The sequence below is a fragment of the Lissotriton helveticus genome, chromosome 8 (assembly GCF_964261635.1).
Source record: "Lissotriton helveticus chromosome 8, aLisHel1.1, whole genome shotgun sequence".
Lineage (NCBI taxonomy): Eukaryota > Metazoa > Chordata > Amphibia > Caudata > Salamandridae > Lissotriton > Lissotriton helveticus.
This window is the reverse complement of record NC_136069.1, coordinates 161,688,395-161,710,056: the sequence shown is the minus strand read 5'-3', so window position 1 is coordinate 161,710,056 and position 21,662 is coordinate 161,688,395. Positions and strand designations below refer to the sequence as shown.

Sequence of the window (21,662 nt, the reverse complement as noted above, 5' to 3'; positions counted from 1 at the left end):
TTGCATTAAGGAGTGCGTTATACTTGCATTACGAACTGCCTGATGACGTGCATTGAGGATTGCATTGTTCTTGTATTACGAACTGCATTCGTCTGACAATACGAAGTGCATCACAAACTGCATAGCATTGCATTAGGACTGCTTTTGAACATCGTGAACTGCTCATTAATACTGCAATAACCTACACATGTTTGTTGGTCTAATAACCGGCATAGTGGAATATTACGAATAAGCATACTTTGGATTTTTATCGTTTGGTCTTACCGTATTTTTCTTCTTAATAAAGATACCGCTATTTTAATACATCAGTGTGGTGTCCATTTGTGGTGTTATCACTGTCTCACTGGGAGTGTGGTTGCACATACTTTACACATTGCCTTGAAGATAAGCCTGGCTGCCTGTGCTAAGCTCCCAGGGGGTAAGCAGGAGTTAACAAGTAAAATGCAACCAAAAGAAGCTCAGCTATTCATCCAAAAATGCAGCCAATCTCCACTGTAACAACAAACGATTGACAGGCCGAGCACCAACTTATCTGGCAGGTGAGTTTAAGGGCAGCAGTTTGTCCACCAGCTAAAGTCACAAAGTTAAAGAGCCAGCGTTTTTTGGCCATTCTTTAGTGGTCAAACTATTAGGTGGTTTTATTACCTAATTTTAGTTTAGTGACCTTGGAAGCCTGACTTGGGGTTTCTATGGTGTGAACGGGTGACCTGCAGACCATTCCATGTTCCTCTGACAAATTTGCTACTAACTGAGCTATCCTGCCAACATTACCCCCGTCTGGGATTGGGAAATTAAGTGCCATTACATTGAGTAACAATTACATCTGTTATTAACAGTACTTAAATATGGCAAAAATGTAATTAAACTTAAAACATCAAGGATGTAATGTTAATATTCTCCTAAATGTTTATAAAATTCTTATATGAATGTGGACTGTCTTCGTGTTAAAAACGTGATGTCTTGAAGAAGTGACACTTTATTTGAATGTTGCGAAACCGGTGTTGGCATAGTCTAGTTTGAAATGAAATTAAATGAAATGAAACGGGATTTATACAGCGCGATTGCTGCCCTGGGGCGTCCAAGCGCTACAAAAGAGTGGTGCTACCTGCTGAAAGCTGTCAGCTCAAAGAGCTAGTTATTTGCATTAAAAAGAAAAGTCTTTAGTTGCTTGCGGAAAGAAAGCAGATTGGGATTAGCCCTAAACTGAAGGGGGAGCAGGTTCCACAACTTGGCGGCGATATATGAGAACATCCTGCCACCAGCTCTAGTTCTCTTAATTCTGGGGACTGTGGCCAAAAAGGCCTGGCTTGAGCGGAGTGGTTTGCTAGGATGGTACGGAATAATCAGCTCACGGCTGATTGCCAGGCCCCTTTGCCAATAGGCTTGATGAGAGATAGACATTGCTTTAAAGGAGATTCTCTCCCACACCGGGAGCCAATGTAGGCTCCTGAGTCCAGGTTTTGCTGACATTCTGCGCGGGAGCTGGAGCAACGTGCGGGCAGCGCAGTTTTGAATAATCTGCAATTTCCGTAGTGTGTAATCTGGCGCACCCAGGTACAGAGCGTTACTAAAATCCAATCGAGACTGGATCAGACCTTGAATAGTTATCTGCTTGGCTTCCATAGATAAAAGAGGAAGGACTTTTTTCAACATCCTAAGAAGGCCAAAACAGGTCGCCTGGGTATTGAAAGTCAGGGACTTATCCAACCATACCCCCAGACTTTTCATATTGTCCTTAGGAATAGGTGAGCCCAGGCTTGGGGGCCATAGGGAGTCGATGTTAGTTACTGTAGAAACATCAACTCAGTTTTGTCCCCGTTAAGCTTAAGGCAGGATGTCGTCATCCAGCTTTTTACTTCCTCCTGAAATTCCTTGGAGTGGGAATCGAGGAGGGTGCCTTCCATATAAACCATGTAAGAGGGATAAGTAGATGGTCGGTCCAGGGGAGACAAATCGTGGACCCAACCTTAAGCTCCGTACAGTGACTGAAAACTGGGTCCAAGAGATGGCCCTTAGTGTGAGTGGGGGAATCGACCAATTGTTCCAATTGCAGTGCAGCTAAGTCATCTGACCGCTCCATTGCAATGTGGTCAGAGACCGCATCAAAGTGAATATTAAGGTCGCCTAACAGCGTAAAGTTGGCAGGGGTTGTTACCGACTAGGCCATAATCGGCGGTAGAACCTTATGAAACTGCTTTAGGGGGCCTGGGGGGACGATATCTAAGAGTGCCCGAAAAGAAGTTATTAGAGGAAAATTCAATACAAAAGGCTAGGATTTCACAGTCTGGGATGAAGTCAGGGGTACATCGGCATATATATTCTTTGTAAATGATTGCCACACCCCCTCCTCTCCCTAAAGCACGGTCTTTCCGCATAATCTGAAAGCCCGGGGGTAGTGCTTGTACTACATCTGGTTCGGAATCTGGCGTAAGCCAGGTTTCTGTTAAAAAAAACTGCATCTGGCATGTGTTCCTCCAACATAAGGGCAACTTCTGTGCTGTGTTTAGGTAGAGACCTGCAGTTTAGGAGCAGCATGTTAATGTCCCGCTTTTCATCCTGGTGCTGGGTGATATTCAGCTTGTGTTTACAATAAGGACAGACCGCGGGCAGCTCTAAAGCATGATAGGAATGCATACAGCCTGCCTCTACAGGAGTCCTCATGCTAAGGAGGGAATCAGAGCTATAATACCTTCTCTGTAAGACAAAAGATGCAGGGGTTATGGCCCCTTGCCCCGGCCGGTCGCGGACGGGCGCAGACGGGCTTGCCTTGGGCGCGCCATTGGCGCGCCCGCTGCGCGGCCGGCATGGGGTGCTCATTATATGTAGAGGTAGAGGGAGAGGCCGAACAGCTAATGCAGCAACCAGTCTACCCCCAAAATGGCGGCGTATTTCTTTCCCTGTCCCAGCGCCTTCTCGGCTGTGGGGGGAGTGTGCAGGGTGACAGATCAAATAGGTAGGTCTACGCAATTTTGTTTATAAATAGCAAAACTTCAACACAACAAAGGAAAAGTAACCAATTTTTTAAAATGCAAACTAGTACGCCCGGCTTCCGCCTCAGGAGCTAGCGCCAAGCTTTAACAGCGCGCGTGGTGTAGAGCGCTGTTTAAGGCAAGTTTAACACAATGTTCAAAGAAAACCTCCGGTTTTTAGATGTTTTATTTATATAATTCAGCAATATGTCTTACTAATAAATAAATAATAAATTGGTAAGCTTCACAGTGGAGTCGAAGACCTTTTTAGAACTCGTCCTGTATCTTCTATTGTATATTATTGTGACCCTACATTTAGTAGTATTGTAGCAAGCATTGTAACTGTTTTTCAAGCTATGGAGTATAATAAGTGTAACGTGATTAAACCAGAGTGCAATTGCAACTTTGCTGGTTAAACGTTAATACATCTGTTTCACTGATTTGCATGAACACATTTATATTGGTACCAATGAGACAATTGTATATGCATTAGAAATATCAGTTTTTGTAGGTAATTTCTCTAAAAAAATATTAGGGGCAGACAGTGCTAAATTTGAGCCAGTGGCATCTGGTTCTTGGCACCGGACACTTAATTGTCAACACCGGTGGTTGCAACAGTTCGCCACAAGGTGGCGCTGTCTGGCTAATTGAGAGATGACCACAACAGTTCATTATTAGTTCATTATACATTAAAATGACTATTACCTGCCACCAAAGCCATTCTTACAGCTTTGGGGACCTGAAATAGTCCGAATTGTCCCACTTGTAGGAGTGTAATGGGCAGTAGCTGTGTTACTATCATAGGAAGCATGGCGGGGCAATATGTGGTCCGAGCTGCAGTGGCCTGACGAGAGCCCTGGTACTTTAACCCCTTGGACGCGGACGCGATTCTGCGCCTGTGCAGCCGTTTTAATGAGTGGGCGGGTTCATGACGGCCCCCAGCCGTCATCAGCACACGCCCACCGTGATGCATGACAGACGGGGCCGTCATCAGCATGGAAGGGGTTAAAAGAAAGAAAAAATGTTTACAAACTAACCGCTCGGTGTTGACATCTGGAATCTTGCCTCCAAATCCCTATTCTGTTTTCAGAACGAGGCAAATATGAAGGAAGAGTTGTTGTCTGACCCTATCCAGTAGGGAAATAAATTGGTATCCTCAAATCTATATAACCACTTATAATTGCTATGTTAGAGTGTCTTGTTCTTAAGAGGATACTTGGGTATCTTTCTGGTTTCTCTTAACAGCTTTTAAAAGCATAAGGCAAGTGAGTCTAGCTCAGCTGCACTCCACGTATAAAAATCTCTCCTACAGAATGCTGTGCCAGTACTAGGAGGATACTTTGGGATATGACTTTTTCTGCACATTAAGGGAACAACGTATTAGTAATTGTCTTAATTCTGCTGTTTTATCGTTCTGATAGTATGCTCTTTATTTCCTGAAGCAGTGACAAGGGCCTTTTAAAATAAATAAAGTGTTTGGTGCACAGAGTAATGTTAACTCTCCCTTTTCTCCCCTGAAACGTTTAGAGCTGTGTTAGCGCACTAAACTGTTTTGCTCTTACCGACCATTCCTTGGATTTCAAGGTTTATCATTAGAGCATCCCACAAGAAAAACGTCCTACAGTAGAAAATATTATTTTCATGCTGCCCGCTCTAAATAAAGAAAGATAGGGAACAGTTTAAATGCAGACATTAGGAATTTTTTGTTTTAGTTTTGACTTTCCACTGTCATCTTAAAAAAAAATACTATATTCCACCTACACGTGGTGGCCAAATGCTTGCAACAACTTCTTAATTAAAAAAATGCTAATCATTTGCATAGAGAAGTATATCTACTTTCTTGCGGGCGTGTGTACTAGAGTAGATACGGTAACACGTTTTTTCAGTTTTAATGCTTATTATAGGATCATGTGCTAGCTATTGGCTAAAAGAGAAGGTTCTATTGGCTTTGAATTACTGTAAACTTAACACACAAATATGATAAATAAACAGGCACTAGCAAAGTCAATCTTTGAGACCTTTTGGTCAATGACCTATTGACCAATGATTTTTAGTGATGCTACACAGCATCAGTAAAAACCTTTTTGCCAATGCTGCTTAGCATTTGTCAAAAAGAAAAAAGTACAATGACGCAGCCGCTTCTGCTGGTCGCCCTAATTCATTAGAGTGTATTTGTGTGCTTATGAAATGACTGGTGCTCCATTTTTTTTTTAACCATTGCAAACTGAGTTGGTAAGTACAAAAAAAATGAAATTTGAGTGGTGCAAAAGTGCTTTTTGTGTACTACAGAGGGCTGCACTAAAATAAAGTAGAGTGGGGAAAGGAGGAAGGCAGCACAAAAGGAGAGCGTAGCCGTAGAGCAACATGGAGGAGAAGCATACAAGGGAGAGCATGCAGCACATGAGAGAGAGAACATGAGCCATGCAATAGTAAGGCACACAAGGGAGATTGGTTAAAAACACATGCACTCTTATGGAATGCTTAACCGAAAAGAGAAAGTAGTTCCATAAAAGAGAGCAATGAAAAGATACAAGTACCCCAATCAAAAGGATAGTAAAGAGGATGCCCTCCAGGGGAAGGACTAATGCAAGTAGTTAAAGGTAAGCCATCAAATAAGAGGCAAGTCGATAAGAGTGGCAGTGAATCTAACCAATGGCCTTTCACAACTAGAGAGCGTATGCTGTCTGGTAGGTGAAACCTAAAAAGGATAAAGAATGGAAAAAAACAGAATTGGCAAAGTAAAATTTTGGCCCCATAGCCCTGCCACTTAAGTGCTCTTCCTTTTTAGGTGGATGTGTACATATGATCAGGCAAACTGTCATCACTGCCAGTTCAAAAGACATTGGCTGAAGTTAGCCACCCCATGCTGTATGCTGTTGTGGTAAAAGTGCTTGACCGTTGAACAGACTAATAGACCGAGAGAGCTAGCCGAAATCCCCTCTATATTTGTATTTTTATTTATGAATTGTTTCTATTGCCCGAAACTGCCGGGACAGTTAAAACTGCCTTAAGACTAAAACTTAAAATGTGCACACAGACTTTAGCTCACTTTATTTTCTTTTAATATGGCTCAATCCCAATTTTCAAATTACACTTGTAAATCTGTTTCAAATTTAGTTTCACATGCAATTGTTTCAGATTTTTGGACAAAGAAAACGAAGTTAGTGTGCTATAGTAACCCATTGAGGCTTACTACCCTGTAAACCTTAAATCTTGACCAGTGAAAGTAATGTCATGATTTGTGTTAGCTGCTCCTCTGCCATGGTTTCCTGAAAACCTGTAATGTCATGCATGAATTATGAATGAATTTGGTGGAGGCACTGACATTTTAAAGTCATTTGAACCTTCATGCGAATCTGTCTTTACACACATGAGTATATCTCAGCACCATACAATGGTTTCATATTTAGTTTAATTTTATTCTTCAAAAGGAATATCTGTGTATTCTAGTTAACGTGTTTTCACAATTAATATTGCGTTTATACTCCTTATTAGATGTTGTCTAACCTGTTTTGTGTCACTGAAACGTTATTTTTTACTGCATCACAGTCATACGAAAGGATGATAACGAAATTTGAAAATATTTGGTGGACAACAAAAAGCAGCGCCTTGCTCAAAATGTATAATTGCAGCAATTACACTGCTGGGTTTTACTGTATCAAATATTATTTATGTTCAGATTATCAGATACCCAAAGTAACCTTTCAATAAATTTTCTCCTTAATTTATTTACCCATATATTTAATGATGAGGCTTGAGAGCTTCTGTAGGAAGTATCAGCAAATTGGTTTATGGGAAAAGTGGAGATACTGCGTAAAATACAATGTCTTTGATCATTAACAGATCCGGGATTTTGTAAGCGACTTCTGGACTGGCGGTCAGCTTGCGTGCTGGGACAAATCGGAGAAGCCATGGACTTTCTTCCCTGAAATCTCCATCTACCTGAGGGATGTGAATTTCAACCAGAGTTTTCGGCTCACCATCAAACCGCCGGTCAGTAGTATTAATGACTTTGCATAGTGTTTTTTGGTTGAACAGATTTCTTCCATGGCTTTTGCCATTCTTCAGTTGAACTCTTTCATACAAAGGCACAGGTGAAGTGTAGAAAATCACTTAGTGTGGAACTAACTGCACAATATGACTATGTTGTGTTCCATCTGGAACTATTTAATAATTGTGTGCATTTTTTACCAGATTGATTCAGTACATTTCCGCAGCACCAATAAGCGCCTAGGGGTTGAAGAGTGCTTTATAAATAAATGCCTATTGTCATACAGTCAGTAACTTTTGGTGTCCGTGGAAGATGTCCCCCGCAATAAGTTTCGTTTTAGTAATCCTCAACTTTATCAAGATTCATTGGATCCAGAAGCAGAATCTTTTCTATCACAGAAAACAAAGGTTTTTTTTAATTTTATTTTCAGAAAACTTTTTTTTTTTTTTTTTTAAGAGATTAGTTTTGGGGACCGCTTTACTGGTTTAAGATGTACATTATGAAATGTTCATGATCCTAGCCATTGAACTTCTTTGGTAAGTCTTTCTAGGATAATTTGTTTACTACACCGGGGTCAGCCCTCTGGCAAATCCATTCTTCAGTTGATCCTCCTAAACTTCACTGATTACGGGTCAGATCACGGGTCAGACCCGATTGCTCTCTCCTCCCGCCGCGTGGCCCGCCCCGAGTGCGCCCGGCCTCCTCCTGCTGCCTCTGAGATCTGCCCCTGCCTCTGGACCCTGCCTGCCCTCTGTACCTGTATCGCCGCCCTTTGTGCCGCTTTTCGTTACCCGTCCCGCCGTCCTTGTGAAGTTGTGGTATTGTACTTGTTGTGAAGTTTTCTTTTTGGACTGTAATTGATTTTTGTTCGCTAATTTGTGCCCCGTGTCTCCGCTTGTCCCCGGCCCCACCCCGCTCCCTGCCGCTGCTCCCCCGTGGCCCCACCCACGCTCCCTCCAGCATCACCGCACCGCTACCCCCCCTCCCGCCACCCCGCTCCCGCCTCCCAGCTGCTCCTCCCTCCCACTAGGGTAGATAAGGCGCGGCTCACGGGCGAGGAGCTGTGACCTGATCTGACCTGGTCAGACCCGGTCGCTCCCTCCTCCCGCCGCGTGGCCCGCCCCGAGTGCGCCCGGCCTCCTCCTGCTGCCTCTGAGATCTGCCCCTGCCTCTGGACCCTGCCTGCCCTCTGTACCTGTATCGCCGCCCTTTGTGCCGATTTTCGTTACCCGTCCCGCTGTCCTTGTGAAGTTGTGGTATTGTACTTGTTGTGAAGTTTTCTTTTTGGACTGTAATTGATTTTTGTTCGCTAATTTGTGCCCCGTGTCTTCGCTTGTCCCCGGCCCCACCCCGCTCCCTGACGCTGCTCCCCCGTGGCCCCACCCACGCTCCCTCCAGCATCACCGCACCGCTGCCCCCCCTCCCGCCACCCCGCTCCCGCCTCCCAGCTGCTCCTCCCTCACCCCTCCCCCCACTCTCCACTTATGGCAGAGTGCATGCGTACGCGCAGCGTTGACGCGCCGATGGTGCGCCGATGGCGCGCCAAAGGCGCGCCAAAGGTAAGCCCGTCTTCGCCCGTCCGCGCCTGGACCGCGCCCAGCGCCAGAACCCCTGGCCCCCGCAGCTGCCAGCCAACCCGCCGGACCTACGACGCAGCCACCCTCAACGCACTCAACACCGGCCGGACCCCCGGCTGCCACCGAGCCTCCCCAGGACGCACCCACGGACCCTTCACCTGCCAATCCTGCAAGTTCTCCTGCATCCGGACCTGAACGCACCCGCCAAGCACCAGCAACAACCACCTGAAGTGCATCCTGCTCAACACTCGCAACGTCCACAGACACGGCGTGGAACTCTGGAACCTCCTCGACTCCACATCCCCAGACGTCGCCTTCCTCACGGAAACATGGATGAACGCCTCCTCAGCGCCCGCCATCGCCATCCCGGACGGATACAAGATCACCTGGAGGGACCGCGTCAACCATACAGGAGGAGGCATCGCCATCGTCCACAAGAACACCATCCGCATCACGACCAACACCGACGACACCCTCACAACCGCCGAACACCTGCACTTCCAGATACACACCGACCCCAAGACCACCCTCAAAGGCACCCTCATCTACAGACCCCCGGGACCACGCACACAATTCAGCGAAGACATCGCCGACTTCATCAGCCCGCACGCCCTCCCCTCCGCTGACTACATCCTCCTAGGGGACCTGAACTTCCACCTGGAGAACAACGACTGCAACACCACCGCCCTGCTGGACAACCTCGGACTCAAGCAACTGGTGACCACCCCCACCCACTACGCCGGCCACACGCTTGACCCCGTCTTCTCCTCCAGCAAGGACATCTCCTTCAGCCACGCCTCCGGACTCCACTGGAGAGACCACAGCTGCGTCCACTTCAGCTTCAGAAGGACCACGCTCCACCACCACCCGCAACAGGTCCCCCGCAGAAAAGCTGGAACAAGATCACATCCGACCAGCTCACCACATCCCTGAGCCAGAACCCTCCTGCCAGCTCAGCGAACCCCAACCAAGCTGCCAACAACCTCACAAGGTGGATCAGCAACTGCGCAGACTACCTCGCTCCACTGAAGACCCCCCCCCGTCAGACCCAGCAACAAGAAAGCATCCTGGTTGACCGACTAACTCAAGAGCTCTAAGAAGAACTGCCGAGCCCTCGAGAAAGCCTGGCGCAGAGACCCGAAACCAGACAACATGACCTCCCTCAAGCTCGCCACTCAAACACCACCAGCTGATCCACACCACCAAGAAAACCGCATTCAAGGAACGACTAGAAAACAACACCCACAACAGCAAAGAACTCTTCAACATCGTCAAAGAGCTCTCGAACCCTAGCGCCGGAAACAACGACATCACCCCATCGCAAGAACTCTGCAACTCGCTCTCCTCGTTCTTCCACAGCAAGATCGCAGACATACACAACAGTTTCAGCACACAGACGACGCACCCCACGAACGCACCAACGCCCCCCACCACCACCCTCCGCGCCTGGACACCGGTCAACACCGAAGACATCATCCGCACGATGAACTCCAACCACTCCGGATCACCAACCGACCCCTGCCCTCACCACGTCTTCATCAAGGCCGACGCCATCATCGCACCCCATCTCCGGGACATCATCAACGCCTCCTTCAACACTGCCACTCACAGTCCGGCGTCCGAGCCAACCACAGCACCGAGACCGCCCTCATCGCAGCCACAGACGACATCCGAGCCCTGCTCGACAACGGGGAAACGGCGGCCCTCATCCTCCTGGACCTCTCCGCGGCGGTTCGACACGGTCTGCCACCGCACCCTAGTACAGCGCCTGCACAACATCGGAATCCAGGAGAAGGCACTGGAGTGGATCATCTCCTTCCTCGCCGGAAGAACCCAGAGAGTCCGCCTCCCCCCGTTCAGATCAGAGGCCACCGAAGTCTTCTGCGGCGTACCACAAGGATCTTCACTCAGCCCCACGCTGTTCAACATCTACATGAGCCCCCTCGCGGCCATCGCACGCCAACACAACCTCAACATCATCTCCTACGCCGACGACACCCAGCTGATCCTCTCCCTCACCAATGACCCCGACACCACCAGAACCGACCTACACGAAGGGATGAAAGACATAGCCGAGTGGATGGCAAACAGCCGCCTGAAACTGAACTCAGATAAGACGGAAGTCCTCATCCTGGGATCATCACCCTCCGCCTGGGACGACTCCAGGTGGCCCCCTGCCCTCGGCAGCGCACCCAAACCAACGGACCACGCACGAAACCTGGGCTTCATCCTGGACTCCTCCCTCTCGATGACCAGACAAGTCAACGCCGTCTCCTCATCATGCTTCAACGTCCTACGCATGCTCCGGAAGATCTTCCGGTGGATCCCCACCGAAACCAGGAAGACGGTCACCCAAGCCCTCGTCACCAGCCGACTGGACTACGGGAACACCCTTTACGCCGGAACCACAGCCAAACTCCAGAAAAGACTCCAGTGCATTCAGAACGCCTCAGCACGACTCATCTTGGACATCCCCCGACACAGCCACATCTCCGGACACCTGAGAGGACCTGCACTGGCTCTCCGTCCGCAAGAGAATCACGTTCCGACTCCTCACCCACGCACACAAAGCTCTCCACAACCAAGGCCCCAGATACCTCAACGACCGCCTGACCTTCTCCCTCCCACCCGCAAACTCCGATCGGCCACCCACGCCGCCGTTCCTCGCATCCGAAGAGCCACAACGGGAGGAAGATCCTTCTCCTACCTGGCTGCCAAGACGTGGAACTCCCTCCCCATCCACCTCCGACTGACCCAAGACCACCTCTCCTTCAGGAAGCAACTCAAGGCCTGGCTATTCGAGCAGTAGAGGACCACCCAAGCGCCTTGAGACCCTCCGGGTGAGTAGCGCGCTATATAAATGCTTTGATTGATTGATTGACTGATTTGGATCCGCTTCCTTCTATACCCGTTTACAGAGCTGGCATGACCTTTAACCTCTTAATTTCTCAACAAACTACTGCTTTACAAACCTTTCCAATCAAATGTAAATGTCTTACCTCTTTTTAATTCCCTTTTACCTCCCGGACTATCGCATACATCAACTCCGTTTCAAACTAGCAATAATCTGCATAAAAATAACAATCTTTAAAAATCTCTCCATTCATAATTTGAACTGTCTGCATTGCTCTACAGCCCACTTACAGATGAGCTTGCTGTTCCACGTGCTGAAGAAATGAAAACTAATTTGTTTTCAGGTGGTATTTCCCTAAATGCGTAGTATTCATTCACTGAGGAAAAACATGGCAACAATGAACAGCAAATGCAACTTTTGGGACAAAAAGAGCAGAGATTGTACATTCTTCATGGAAATGTTCAAATAGTAATAGATTACATTAATCTATCTCGAGCTTCTCCAACGGTTTGCGCAAAAGCTACTTGGAGCTCTCCAGGTACCTGTAAGTAGCTCTCCTGTGTTCAGCCCAGTCTACTAAATCAGAAGCTTGTGCTTATTTGAATTAATATATGTATACCAAAATTGAAAAGCATGTATTTGTGATGAAAATGTGTGTATTTTCGGAACTCATAAGCTGGTGTGCAGAGAAAAATGGTTTAATTTGCAAAATATATTTAAAGCTGATATTTGAATGAGCAATATCAAATGGTGTTGGGGCGATTTTTTACTAATAACTTTGTTGCAGGGCATTGCACCTATAGCTTTTATGTATAGGTAGAGGCATTCCACATTGACAAAGTATTTTCACATTACTGCTAGTAACCGTGCCTGATGCACTGAGGTGATTGCTGCTGTTTGTAAACTTGCATAAGATGGGCACTAATGTAATCTTGTCTGATGTGGTCTATTACGTCTCACATATTAGCTGCTCAGGAGAATTTTCAATGACCAAAAGTATCTCTTATTACCGAAAAGGTTGGAGACCCCCGATCTTTCTCCTCCAGGGCTCACCACAAATGTATCGATTTATTTAAAAGACTGCCAGATTCAGTAAACATGTGTCAAAAGACCTCTCCAACAGCCAATTCGCTTCACTTTAAGCCTGCTCTGTCAACAGATGGTCCTTAAATGAGCTTGACTAAAATAAATTCCACCCAGCAGTTCTCATTTACTGCCAACAGTCAGCTGTTGTGTTGGGGAGTTCATGTTTCGGGCGTCTCTGGGTTGTCAGTTTGGTTCTTGAGTCGATAAGCGGCTCCTTTGTTCTTCTCTCTTTTCTGCCATGCTTAGTTAATGTTTAATTCCACCATTTTGGATGGTGGCTCTACTGGTTCTGGTGCTGAAAACGGGGCAGAGAGAGGGTCTGACAGGCTAACAACTCTTGGCATGCTTGAGTGTCAAGCGGTTTGCCTATGGATGCATGCTCTTTTTCTTGGGTGGCACACCTTTGTTGGGCACATGTGAACTTATCTACTTTTTATATGGTGAATCGGGCAAGTCTGTGCCCAAATGTGTTGGAGTGGGATTCTCCCTTCTAACTGGTAATTATTATCCCATATGTACCGAGGATGGAGTTCTTGTCTTTTTGTTCATTGTATATTTCAGTCACTTAAGGAGAAATGTTTCTACCTCCCCCAGACAATCCACGGAGTTAGAATGGTGAACATGCTCTTGCCTTTTCTTGCTGATATGATACTCTTTAGTGTTAGTATGTCTACACTGGGATTTAAATCGGCTATCGTGATTAGACCCACTCATTCTACCACCTACTTTTTAGGTCGCCCCAGCAACAGGTTGCTTGCATAAGAGATTGTATACATTTACGGGCTTGCAGCCCGTCATTGCTTACCATTGGTTGGCTTTATTGTCATTCTTATTTGGTGCTGTCTACTTGGCAGCATGTGCTGGTTTCACTTCTTCTTTCGGCTAGAGCATGATTGCTTCAGCTTGATTGCTGTCTTTTCACTGATTGCGCTGTGATTTGAGGTACAATTTTTGTTTCTTCTTCCTCCGTCATCCTGGTCAGTGTTGCTTCTTCCCCTTCCATTCATAACGCTCTATTTTAGAACTTTTAGCCATGCTGCATACAACATGGGTAAAAGACATTGGCAAAACCAGCCGGCTAGCACCGGGAACACCTCTTCCGAGGTAGTTGTGCGCTTTATAAGTTGACATTCATTCGTAGCGTTTGCATATGTGAGCCCTAGTGGCTTGGCCAGTACTTGTTTAAGGGAGGTTCCACCCAATATGTGATTTTTGGATGACTGATGACTCACAATACAACAGCCCAGAATCAGCCAGTAATTTCATTTTGTAACTTCTGACTTTTTTTTCTTTTTGCAAACATTTTACAGCTGAAAGTTAACAGTGGGCCCTGTTAATCTTTTGTCGTATTTGCTGTTCTTAGACACATTTGAAGTCAGCAACATGCACATGTTACTTTGTGAGGCGCATTCATGCTGCTGGTTGTCCTACCTCCCTTTTCTCTTTCTAGTATATCATTAAAGTCTATGTGCTATACTAACACTGTATGTGTAGGGGCATGTGAATGTGTGCCCTGTCAGTTGTTTACGTGTTGGTGCTGTAATGGTAAAGCACGTGATGGGGTCTCACTCTCTCAGCAATGTGGGTATGGCTAAATCAAACCGAACACTTGGAAAACCTGTTGTGAAAATAGCCGTGCATCCTATAACAGGGGTGAAGACATACTGTTTTTTTTTAACTCCTCTCAAACTTAGTGCCTCAATTTGCCTTACCAGAAAAGTAGTACCGGATTCATATATATTTTTTGCTCATAAGTAAAGGACTAAAGCCATTGTAACCGAAATATAATGGTCATTGCTATGGAAATAAACCACTGTCCCAACAATTTTCTCAGGTTCAAAACAATCTTTTGTTTATTTAAAGTAAACCATGCGACTGAAACTTACAGATCATAGGTTCTACTGAATCCACACTCAATGTATGAAAATCCCTCGTCTGCTTCTCAATGCAACCACTAAATGTGTAACAAACATCTCTATACTTTGGGTAACGTACAGAATAAGAAATTGATTGTTTGTCACTCATTGGCTCCAGTAGCCATTTATAACTTCTCAAGTGTTGGCACTTCCTATGTTTTATCAATTATTTTTCTCCCTATGACAGTAGTGACTTTAAGGATGAATGTGCTATTTGGTGATCTCTGTTCTCTTCTGCACATTTGCTGTTCACACTCATCCCACACATTGTAATCAATCACGGCTGAGCAGCCCTCTCCTTTGTAAGCAAACTTAGGGAGAGCTCTGGTACCTCAATGCTGCCTAGTAGGTGGAATCCTGGCAGTTCATGGTTCACATCACACCCTCTGTGATCCTAATGGTGGATGGGAGGTTGGTTCACTGAAGTTCTAAGAACCGGAGATCCTCTGAGGTGATGTGCCAAAGGTAAGCCCACAGTAACTCTCAAAATGTAAGTTACTTGAGGAGCAGTCTGTAAGGAGGATTCTCCCAGGATAACTTGTAAAATGTGCTTGTCATGGTCTCCAGCCTGCTACTGCTTCACCTCTAAAGATGGTCTCTTCAGCCTGTTACTTCCAGCTATCTCACATTCTCTTCACCTCTACAAAAAGCCTTTCATCAATGTTAATACAGCACTGGCTGACTCCAAAACCTTGTTCCCCATGAACACACACATAGATATCCATCATACAGATGGGTAATTAGAGATACAGGAACCCCCTTCAATATATTTCTTCCATATGGCAAACAAATCCTGCAATAAAGGTGTTCTAGACTAAATGACGCACAGGCAGCATGAGTTTAACTTTTTACACCGCATGCTCCCAACATATCAAATTGTGCAGCCAACATTTGGTGTACGCAACCTGTGCAAAGGAGGCGCATGCAAGAAAAGGAAACCTGATTTTTTTTTATGGTTTACCTACATTTTTCTAATAGAATGAACATATACTATATTCTATTTTAGTACTTGCATGTAATCCCTTTCTTGTTGTTGCTACTTAAAACCTCATGGGAATTGTTTTGAAGCACACATGTTGATTCAGAAACTTTTTTTGTTGGGGACTATGCAGACTTAATGATCAGCTTGATGCTCTATGTAGTTAATTGCATTGTCTCAATTACATATAGCACTTGGAATAACTGAAGTAAAATATTGTTTTTAAGCTCTAGACTGAAATAAATAATCAACGGTTTTCTTTTCAGCTTTACATCCAGTACATACTCACGGTCCAGGGGACTATGGACTGCTACCGATTTGGCATCTCCTCCTCGACTGGTGCCCTTGTGATTGGTGCTACAGTTATGGAAGGCTTCTACGTCATCTTTGACCGAGCACAGAAGAGAGTGGGCTTTGCAGTGAGCACCTGTGCAGGTAAAGGAGAAAAGTTTGAATTTATGATCTAATCGAAGGGCTCGGTTCATTCATACTTTTTAGTCGTCAAAGATCTGTTTGTAATTGTCCGGAAAGACTTCCTCTTTACCAAAGCTTTCTAATTTTCTATGACCTCTAATTCTTGCCAAGTGCCTTGAAGCTGCCTCCATGGTGTATTGCCACTATATGAAAAGCAAAAGCTGTGTCTCGTTGCTGCATAATTCCAGCTTTCATGGCCCAGCTTCCCCCTTCCCCTCCAGGTCTATCTTGACATCCTGTAGCCCTTCTCTGTTGTCTCCCCCACCCATCTCAAAAACATGCCCCATTGCTTCCCATGTAAGTTCATGCTCTAGAACTCCAGTTACATGTATGATATTTTAGAGTAGTGTCCAAGTTCCATGAAAAGGATGAAAATACCACTATCTTAATCTATTACACAATCTTACCATCCAGGTGCTATGGAAGGTCTATTATGAGGCCACTGTAAACTCTTCGAATGAGCGTAAGCTTAGGGTCCCCAGCAGTCCACGTTAAGGTACACAATCTGCAGCAGAAAGTGAGGTGGTCAGTTAAGACTCCTCGGATAAACATGTGGGAACAGTCTGGTGCCTAACACAAGAGAAAGCATCTTTAATTATTCATATCTCTAAAATATATTGACAGTGTAAAATCCAGGTGAAATAGAAAGTCCACAATACTCAATATATATTTGTGGTACAATGAGCCATTGAACTGCTTTTAGAAGGGATAATCCCTGAAGAGACCTGAAGTCCATCGGAACAGCAGGCCTGCCAAGTATCATGCATCACGTGTGACTCTAACGCATTTCAGTGTGGTGTTCCGCATCACCGCACTGAAATGCATTGTCACGCATTTTTAATGACACTGAAACTGGCTGTGAGGTGCCAGCGCAGGCACTGCTACGCCCCGCAGACTTGCCGCCAGCAACTCAGCTGGCTCAGTATCAGTCAAGAAACAGTTAATGATTCAATTCTCCTCCGCTCTGGCTGAGTGAGAGTCAGTATTGCTACAATGTTACAATTTGCGGCCAATTATTCCCAGGTCCCCGGCCGCGCGGCTGTCTGTGAGTCACTGACTGACACCAGATCACTGCCGATTTGAAACCCGGGGGCCTGCCCTCACCAGTACAGAAATAGTCAGTTGCTACTGGCTGAGTGTGGGCGCGGGGGGATTAATATCCAAATGTGACCTCACGCGGCCCGTCCTGCACCGCAGGAGAAAGTGAGGTTGCCAGAGAAGCAGCGGGGAAGCATTGTCAGTCGACTCAAGCACCTCTGCCTCAGCCTTAGGCAGCCTGCCGCTGGCTGCGCATAATGCTCTATTACTTACCGGTAATCTTCATTACTCCGGGTCCCGTTGTCCTCGTCCCATTCATAAACAAGTGGAGATAACCATCTCCCGACAGAAAAAAAGATCAGAATAATGCTGGGACACTAACCCCGCCCCTCCCACCGGGAGTACATAAGGGGTACTTACCCAGCATTCCACCTGAACAACCAAGCCCCCAACAGGAAGGCCGGCCGTCCGGGAGGGAGGGTGGGGCGTATGAATGGGATGAGGACAACGGGACCCGGAGTAATGAAGATTAACGGTAAGTAATAGAGCATTACCCCCTGGTCCCTTATGTCCTCGTCCCATTCATAAACAAGTGGAGAATACCAAAGCAGAAAAAGCCGGCCTTCCCAAACCAAACAGAAGCCAACCCAGGAAACCACACCAAGGCAGCAACCGCAGGAAGAAAAAGGCAGAACCGGCGAAACCCCAGGCAGAGCCCCCGACAAGAGGGACCCCCACCTGACCAGCACACACCCAACCAAACCATGGGAGCACAGCCAGACGACCAGACCGGCAACCACAGAGGTCAACCAGCCCACCGCAGGAACACCCCACAGCCAACCAGCAAAGGGGAGAGCACAGACACCGAAGCCAACATATGCAAGAGGAAAACAACAAAGAGGAGGCCATCCAAAGCGAAAGGCCAAGAGCCACCAGGCCAGCAAGCCAGAACCGGGCAAAAGGAGCCAAACCCAGGCACAGAGACCCCACGCCAGTCAAATCCAGACCCCAGAAAGAAAGAAAACAGGCAGGGGACAAGCGGGTCAGAGGAACACAAAGTCCCAACCAAAGCCGACCCCGGCAAACCAAAGGTCCGAGAAGCCCAACAAGGGCAGGACCAAACCCGAAAAGAAGGGAAGTAAACGACCCGACCACAGAGAGAACAGAGGAAAAAATCCCCGGAACAGCACAAAAGAGCAGCAGGCCACAAGAAAAAAAGGGCCAGCAGCCGGCGGAAGCCCACCTGCACCCATCCCGGTAGGCAAGACAGAGCCCACGGACAGGGAAAGAGGGAAAACCCAGGCACCTGGGAACGAATAGCAAACCCCAGGAAGCCAAGCCACCAGGACCCGAAAGACGAGGATACAAGGCACCAAAGGGAACCGGAGCAGCAAGAACGAACAAGGGCAACCAACCAGGACCAAGAGACCTGGAAAAAAAAGAGGAAAAGGGAACCGAAGTAACCCCAGGAATCCCAAAACACAACTCCAGCCAAACAGGAGGAAACGGGAGCAGGAAGCAACAGCCCGAAGAAGGCACACCCCGACCACCATATAAGGAGCGCAACCTGACGGACAAAGGACCCGGAGAACCCAAGACGACAGCAAGGGAACCCGAAGGAAGCCAGCAACAACCACAGCCAGAGACGGGCCAGGCACAAACGACCCCAAATAGCCCAAGCAGAAGGCCGGGGCAAAATCCCAGAGGCCAGAGAGACCGAGGCACAACAACCTCAGAGGACCCCACAGAAGCAACAGAAGCCAGGGAGGAAAGCACAAGCAAACCAAAACCCACAGCCCGGCATGACCCAAGATGGGCATGCGCAAGGGACGAACCCCAGGGCATAAACGTCAACTGAGGACACAGCCGGGAAGCCGAAGCCAAAGCAACCCCCAGGACCAGAAGGACCCGAAAGCCCCAAAACCAACCCGGAGGAAGGCAAAAGAAGCGAAGACCCCAGCAGAGCAAAGGGCAGAGAGCAAACAGCCCCAGCAATGCCCAAATCAAACTCAAGACGAGGGAAGAAGGGAAACAGGAGCGGGAGAAGCCCCAAAGGCAGGAAAACACCACACCCACCAGGGAGCGGAAACTGCAACACAGTCCCAACAGACAGGCCAGGACAGGCGCAAGAGCACAACCAGGCAACCCCGAGCAGGTCGCATCAAACAGGAAGCAGCAGACCAGCCAAGAACAGGAGCCAACAGGGAGGCAGGTCGAAGGACAAGCAGAAGCAACATCAAGCCCGCAGACCAGGAGCCACCTAAACACAGCCCCCCCGGAACAACAGGAGCACAGGGAAAGCTGAAGCACCACAATGCCAGAAAAGCAGGGACAACAGACCACTCCACAGCTAACCAAGCCGGAAAAGAACACAGCAGGCCAGAAGAGACCCAACGGAGGACAACAGAACCCGTGGAAACCACCCAGGCACCACAGAACGACCACCCAGCAGCACCAAGGAGACCAGACCAGACCAGCAGAAACATGCAGGAAAGGCCCAGCCAGCAGCCAAGGGGCCAAACAGAAGACAACCCAGGGGAAGCCAAAAGCCACCAAGGCACCACAGCCGACGAGGCGACCAGAACACCAAGCAGCATGGAGGAACAGAGAGGAAGGAGCAGACCAACCCAAGCACACAGGCAAGGGAAACAGACTCCGAAAGGAGGCCAAACAGGGACCACAGAGCCCGCCAAGAACCAGCAGCCCGGGGGCCCGAAAAAGAGGGAACAAACCTCAACCAACGGAAGACCCCACACAGGAGAAAATCCAACCCCAGCGAGGAAAGGGCCCAGGCAAAAAAAAACGGAAGCCAGAACCACAGCAACCACGTCCAGGACACAGCCAAGAACCACGCAGAAGCGCAGGAAAAGGCAACATGGAAAGGGACCAAGAGAGGCAGAACAGCAGCAGGAAGACAGAGGCAACAACCGGCCCTGCAGCCAATGGCACACCAACCAGGGAAAGCCACAGGCACAGCCCTCCAGAAGCACAGGACCCACACAGGGAAGGGCCAAGCATAGGAGAGGCCGAGAAAACCCGGAGGAGAGGCCGAGCACCACCAGCAACAAGGCCCCCACCCCAACAGACAGCCCAAGGCAGCCACGAAGGCAAAGCCAGAGCCTAGAAGAGAGAGCCAGGCCCGAAAGACAACGGTAAACACCACAGCCACCGCGCTGGAGCCAAAAGGTAACAAGGGGGCAGAACATAGGACCCAAAAAGAGCACAACAACAGGGCCCCACCCCCGAGGAGCCCGAAAAAAAGAACATGCGGAAAAGCGCAGCAGCCCAAGGGCAAGAAGCCAAAACAGTCCGTCCAAGGCAACAAAAACACCTTTACAGACAAAGTGCAGGCAAACCAAAGCAAGCCACCCAGAAAGAAAAGGAGAGCAGCACGTCACCCGGGAGATGCAAAAACTCCACCGGAAAAATACAGGTCCGCTCCAGAAGCGCAACCCACCCAGCCAGAAACCAGGGCAGATATGAAACACACAACCCAGGCACATGGACCAAAGGCGCGAGCGCAAGCTCAAGGTCGCAACCACGGGCGACAGAAAGCAAGCACACACAGCAGGGAGCACACAAACACAGCACACCCCAAACTGCAGAAACAAGGAAAACCAAGGGAAACGTCCAGAACCCATGATCCCCAAGGAAGAGCACCGACTCCCCCAAGAATAAAGCCGCGGGAAAAACTGCGACCCACGAGCAGCTCAGGAAGCAGAAAAGGACCAGCCAAGTGAAAGTCCCACACCAACAAGGCGAAAAAGAAGAGACACAGCCCCTCGCGGCAAGAAGAGGAGGGCAGAAATGGGAACAAAGCACAGAGGCAGAGCCCAAGGGCAGCAGGGACGAGACCATTGAGTCCAAACTGCGACAAATCCAGGAGCCCCCGAAGAGGAACGTGCAACAGGAAAGCACACGGTCAACAAGGCGTCGCACAACAGATGTGGAGAGGCACCCAAAACCAATGACACACCCCAACGACCTCAGAAGGATGAAAGGCAGAGCGGACCACCGGGATCCGAGCCTGAGACCATGAGGGGAAACAGAGGCCCGTACAGCAGAAGCAGAAGTGAAAAAGGAGCAACCACGGCAGCACCAGACTCAGCGCCCTGCGAAAAAAAGGGAACAGCACATAAGCAGGAGACATATATGCACATGACGCCGGGCGTGTAGTAAGGATGCCTCCAACCGTTCATCATCCCACACATGGCACCACGCTCCCTTCCAGTGACCGTGAAGCACAGTCACCAAGCACCCCAGCGTCCCCAAACGCTACAGCGGGATTGACACCAGATCTTTCGCACAGAAAAATAAGGCAAGACACGGAGACCAATGTGGTCACATACACACGCAAACACAGTAGCTGAAACGGATACCGAGAGAAAGATGCCACTGCAGTCCAATGACATGAAATAAACTAGCAGTAAACACTTTAGGCAAGGCTAGACCCTGCAAGATATCAGCCCTCCTAAGGTATCACCAACGCCACAGCAAAGGGCGCAGCAGGGAAGCACCGCCTCTGCATTCCCGTCCAACGTCCATGGGAAGCGGAAATCGTGTACCCCTTCAGAATTGGCACAAGACTTACAACCACGGAGCGAAAGCGCCCGGCAGAGGAGAAGCGCTGAAGTCCACATCCAAACGGCAGGAAGGGCCCGCAGCACCGCACTCCATACCCCACCCTGTAGGAGGAAGCAGCCCAGGACAAGGTGTACAACAGCACACCAAAGCCGCCCCCAAACAAAACACCGCTATGCGGGACTTACCCGAGGCAG

General features: G+C 48.2%; 1 protein-coding gene across 1 annotated transcript in view; it reads left to right on the top strand.

Moving 5' to 3' along the window:
- BACE2 (beta-secretase 2) overlaps positions 1–21,662 on the top strand; it is a 288,765-nt gene that overhangs the window by 221,797 nt on the left and 45,306 nt on the right. The window contains exons 7-8 of the mRNA XM_078656817.1: positions 6,813–6,962; positions 15,639–15,807. Coding sequence (XP_078512943.1) covers positions 6,813–6,962; positions 15,639–15,807 — 319 coding nt within the window. The remainder of the gene's footprint in view (positions 1–6,812; positions 6,963–15,638; positions 15,808–21,662) is intronic.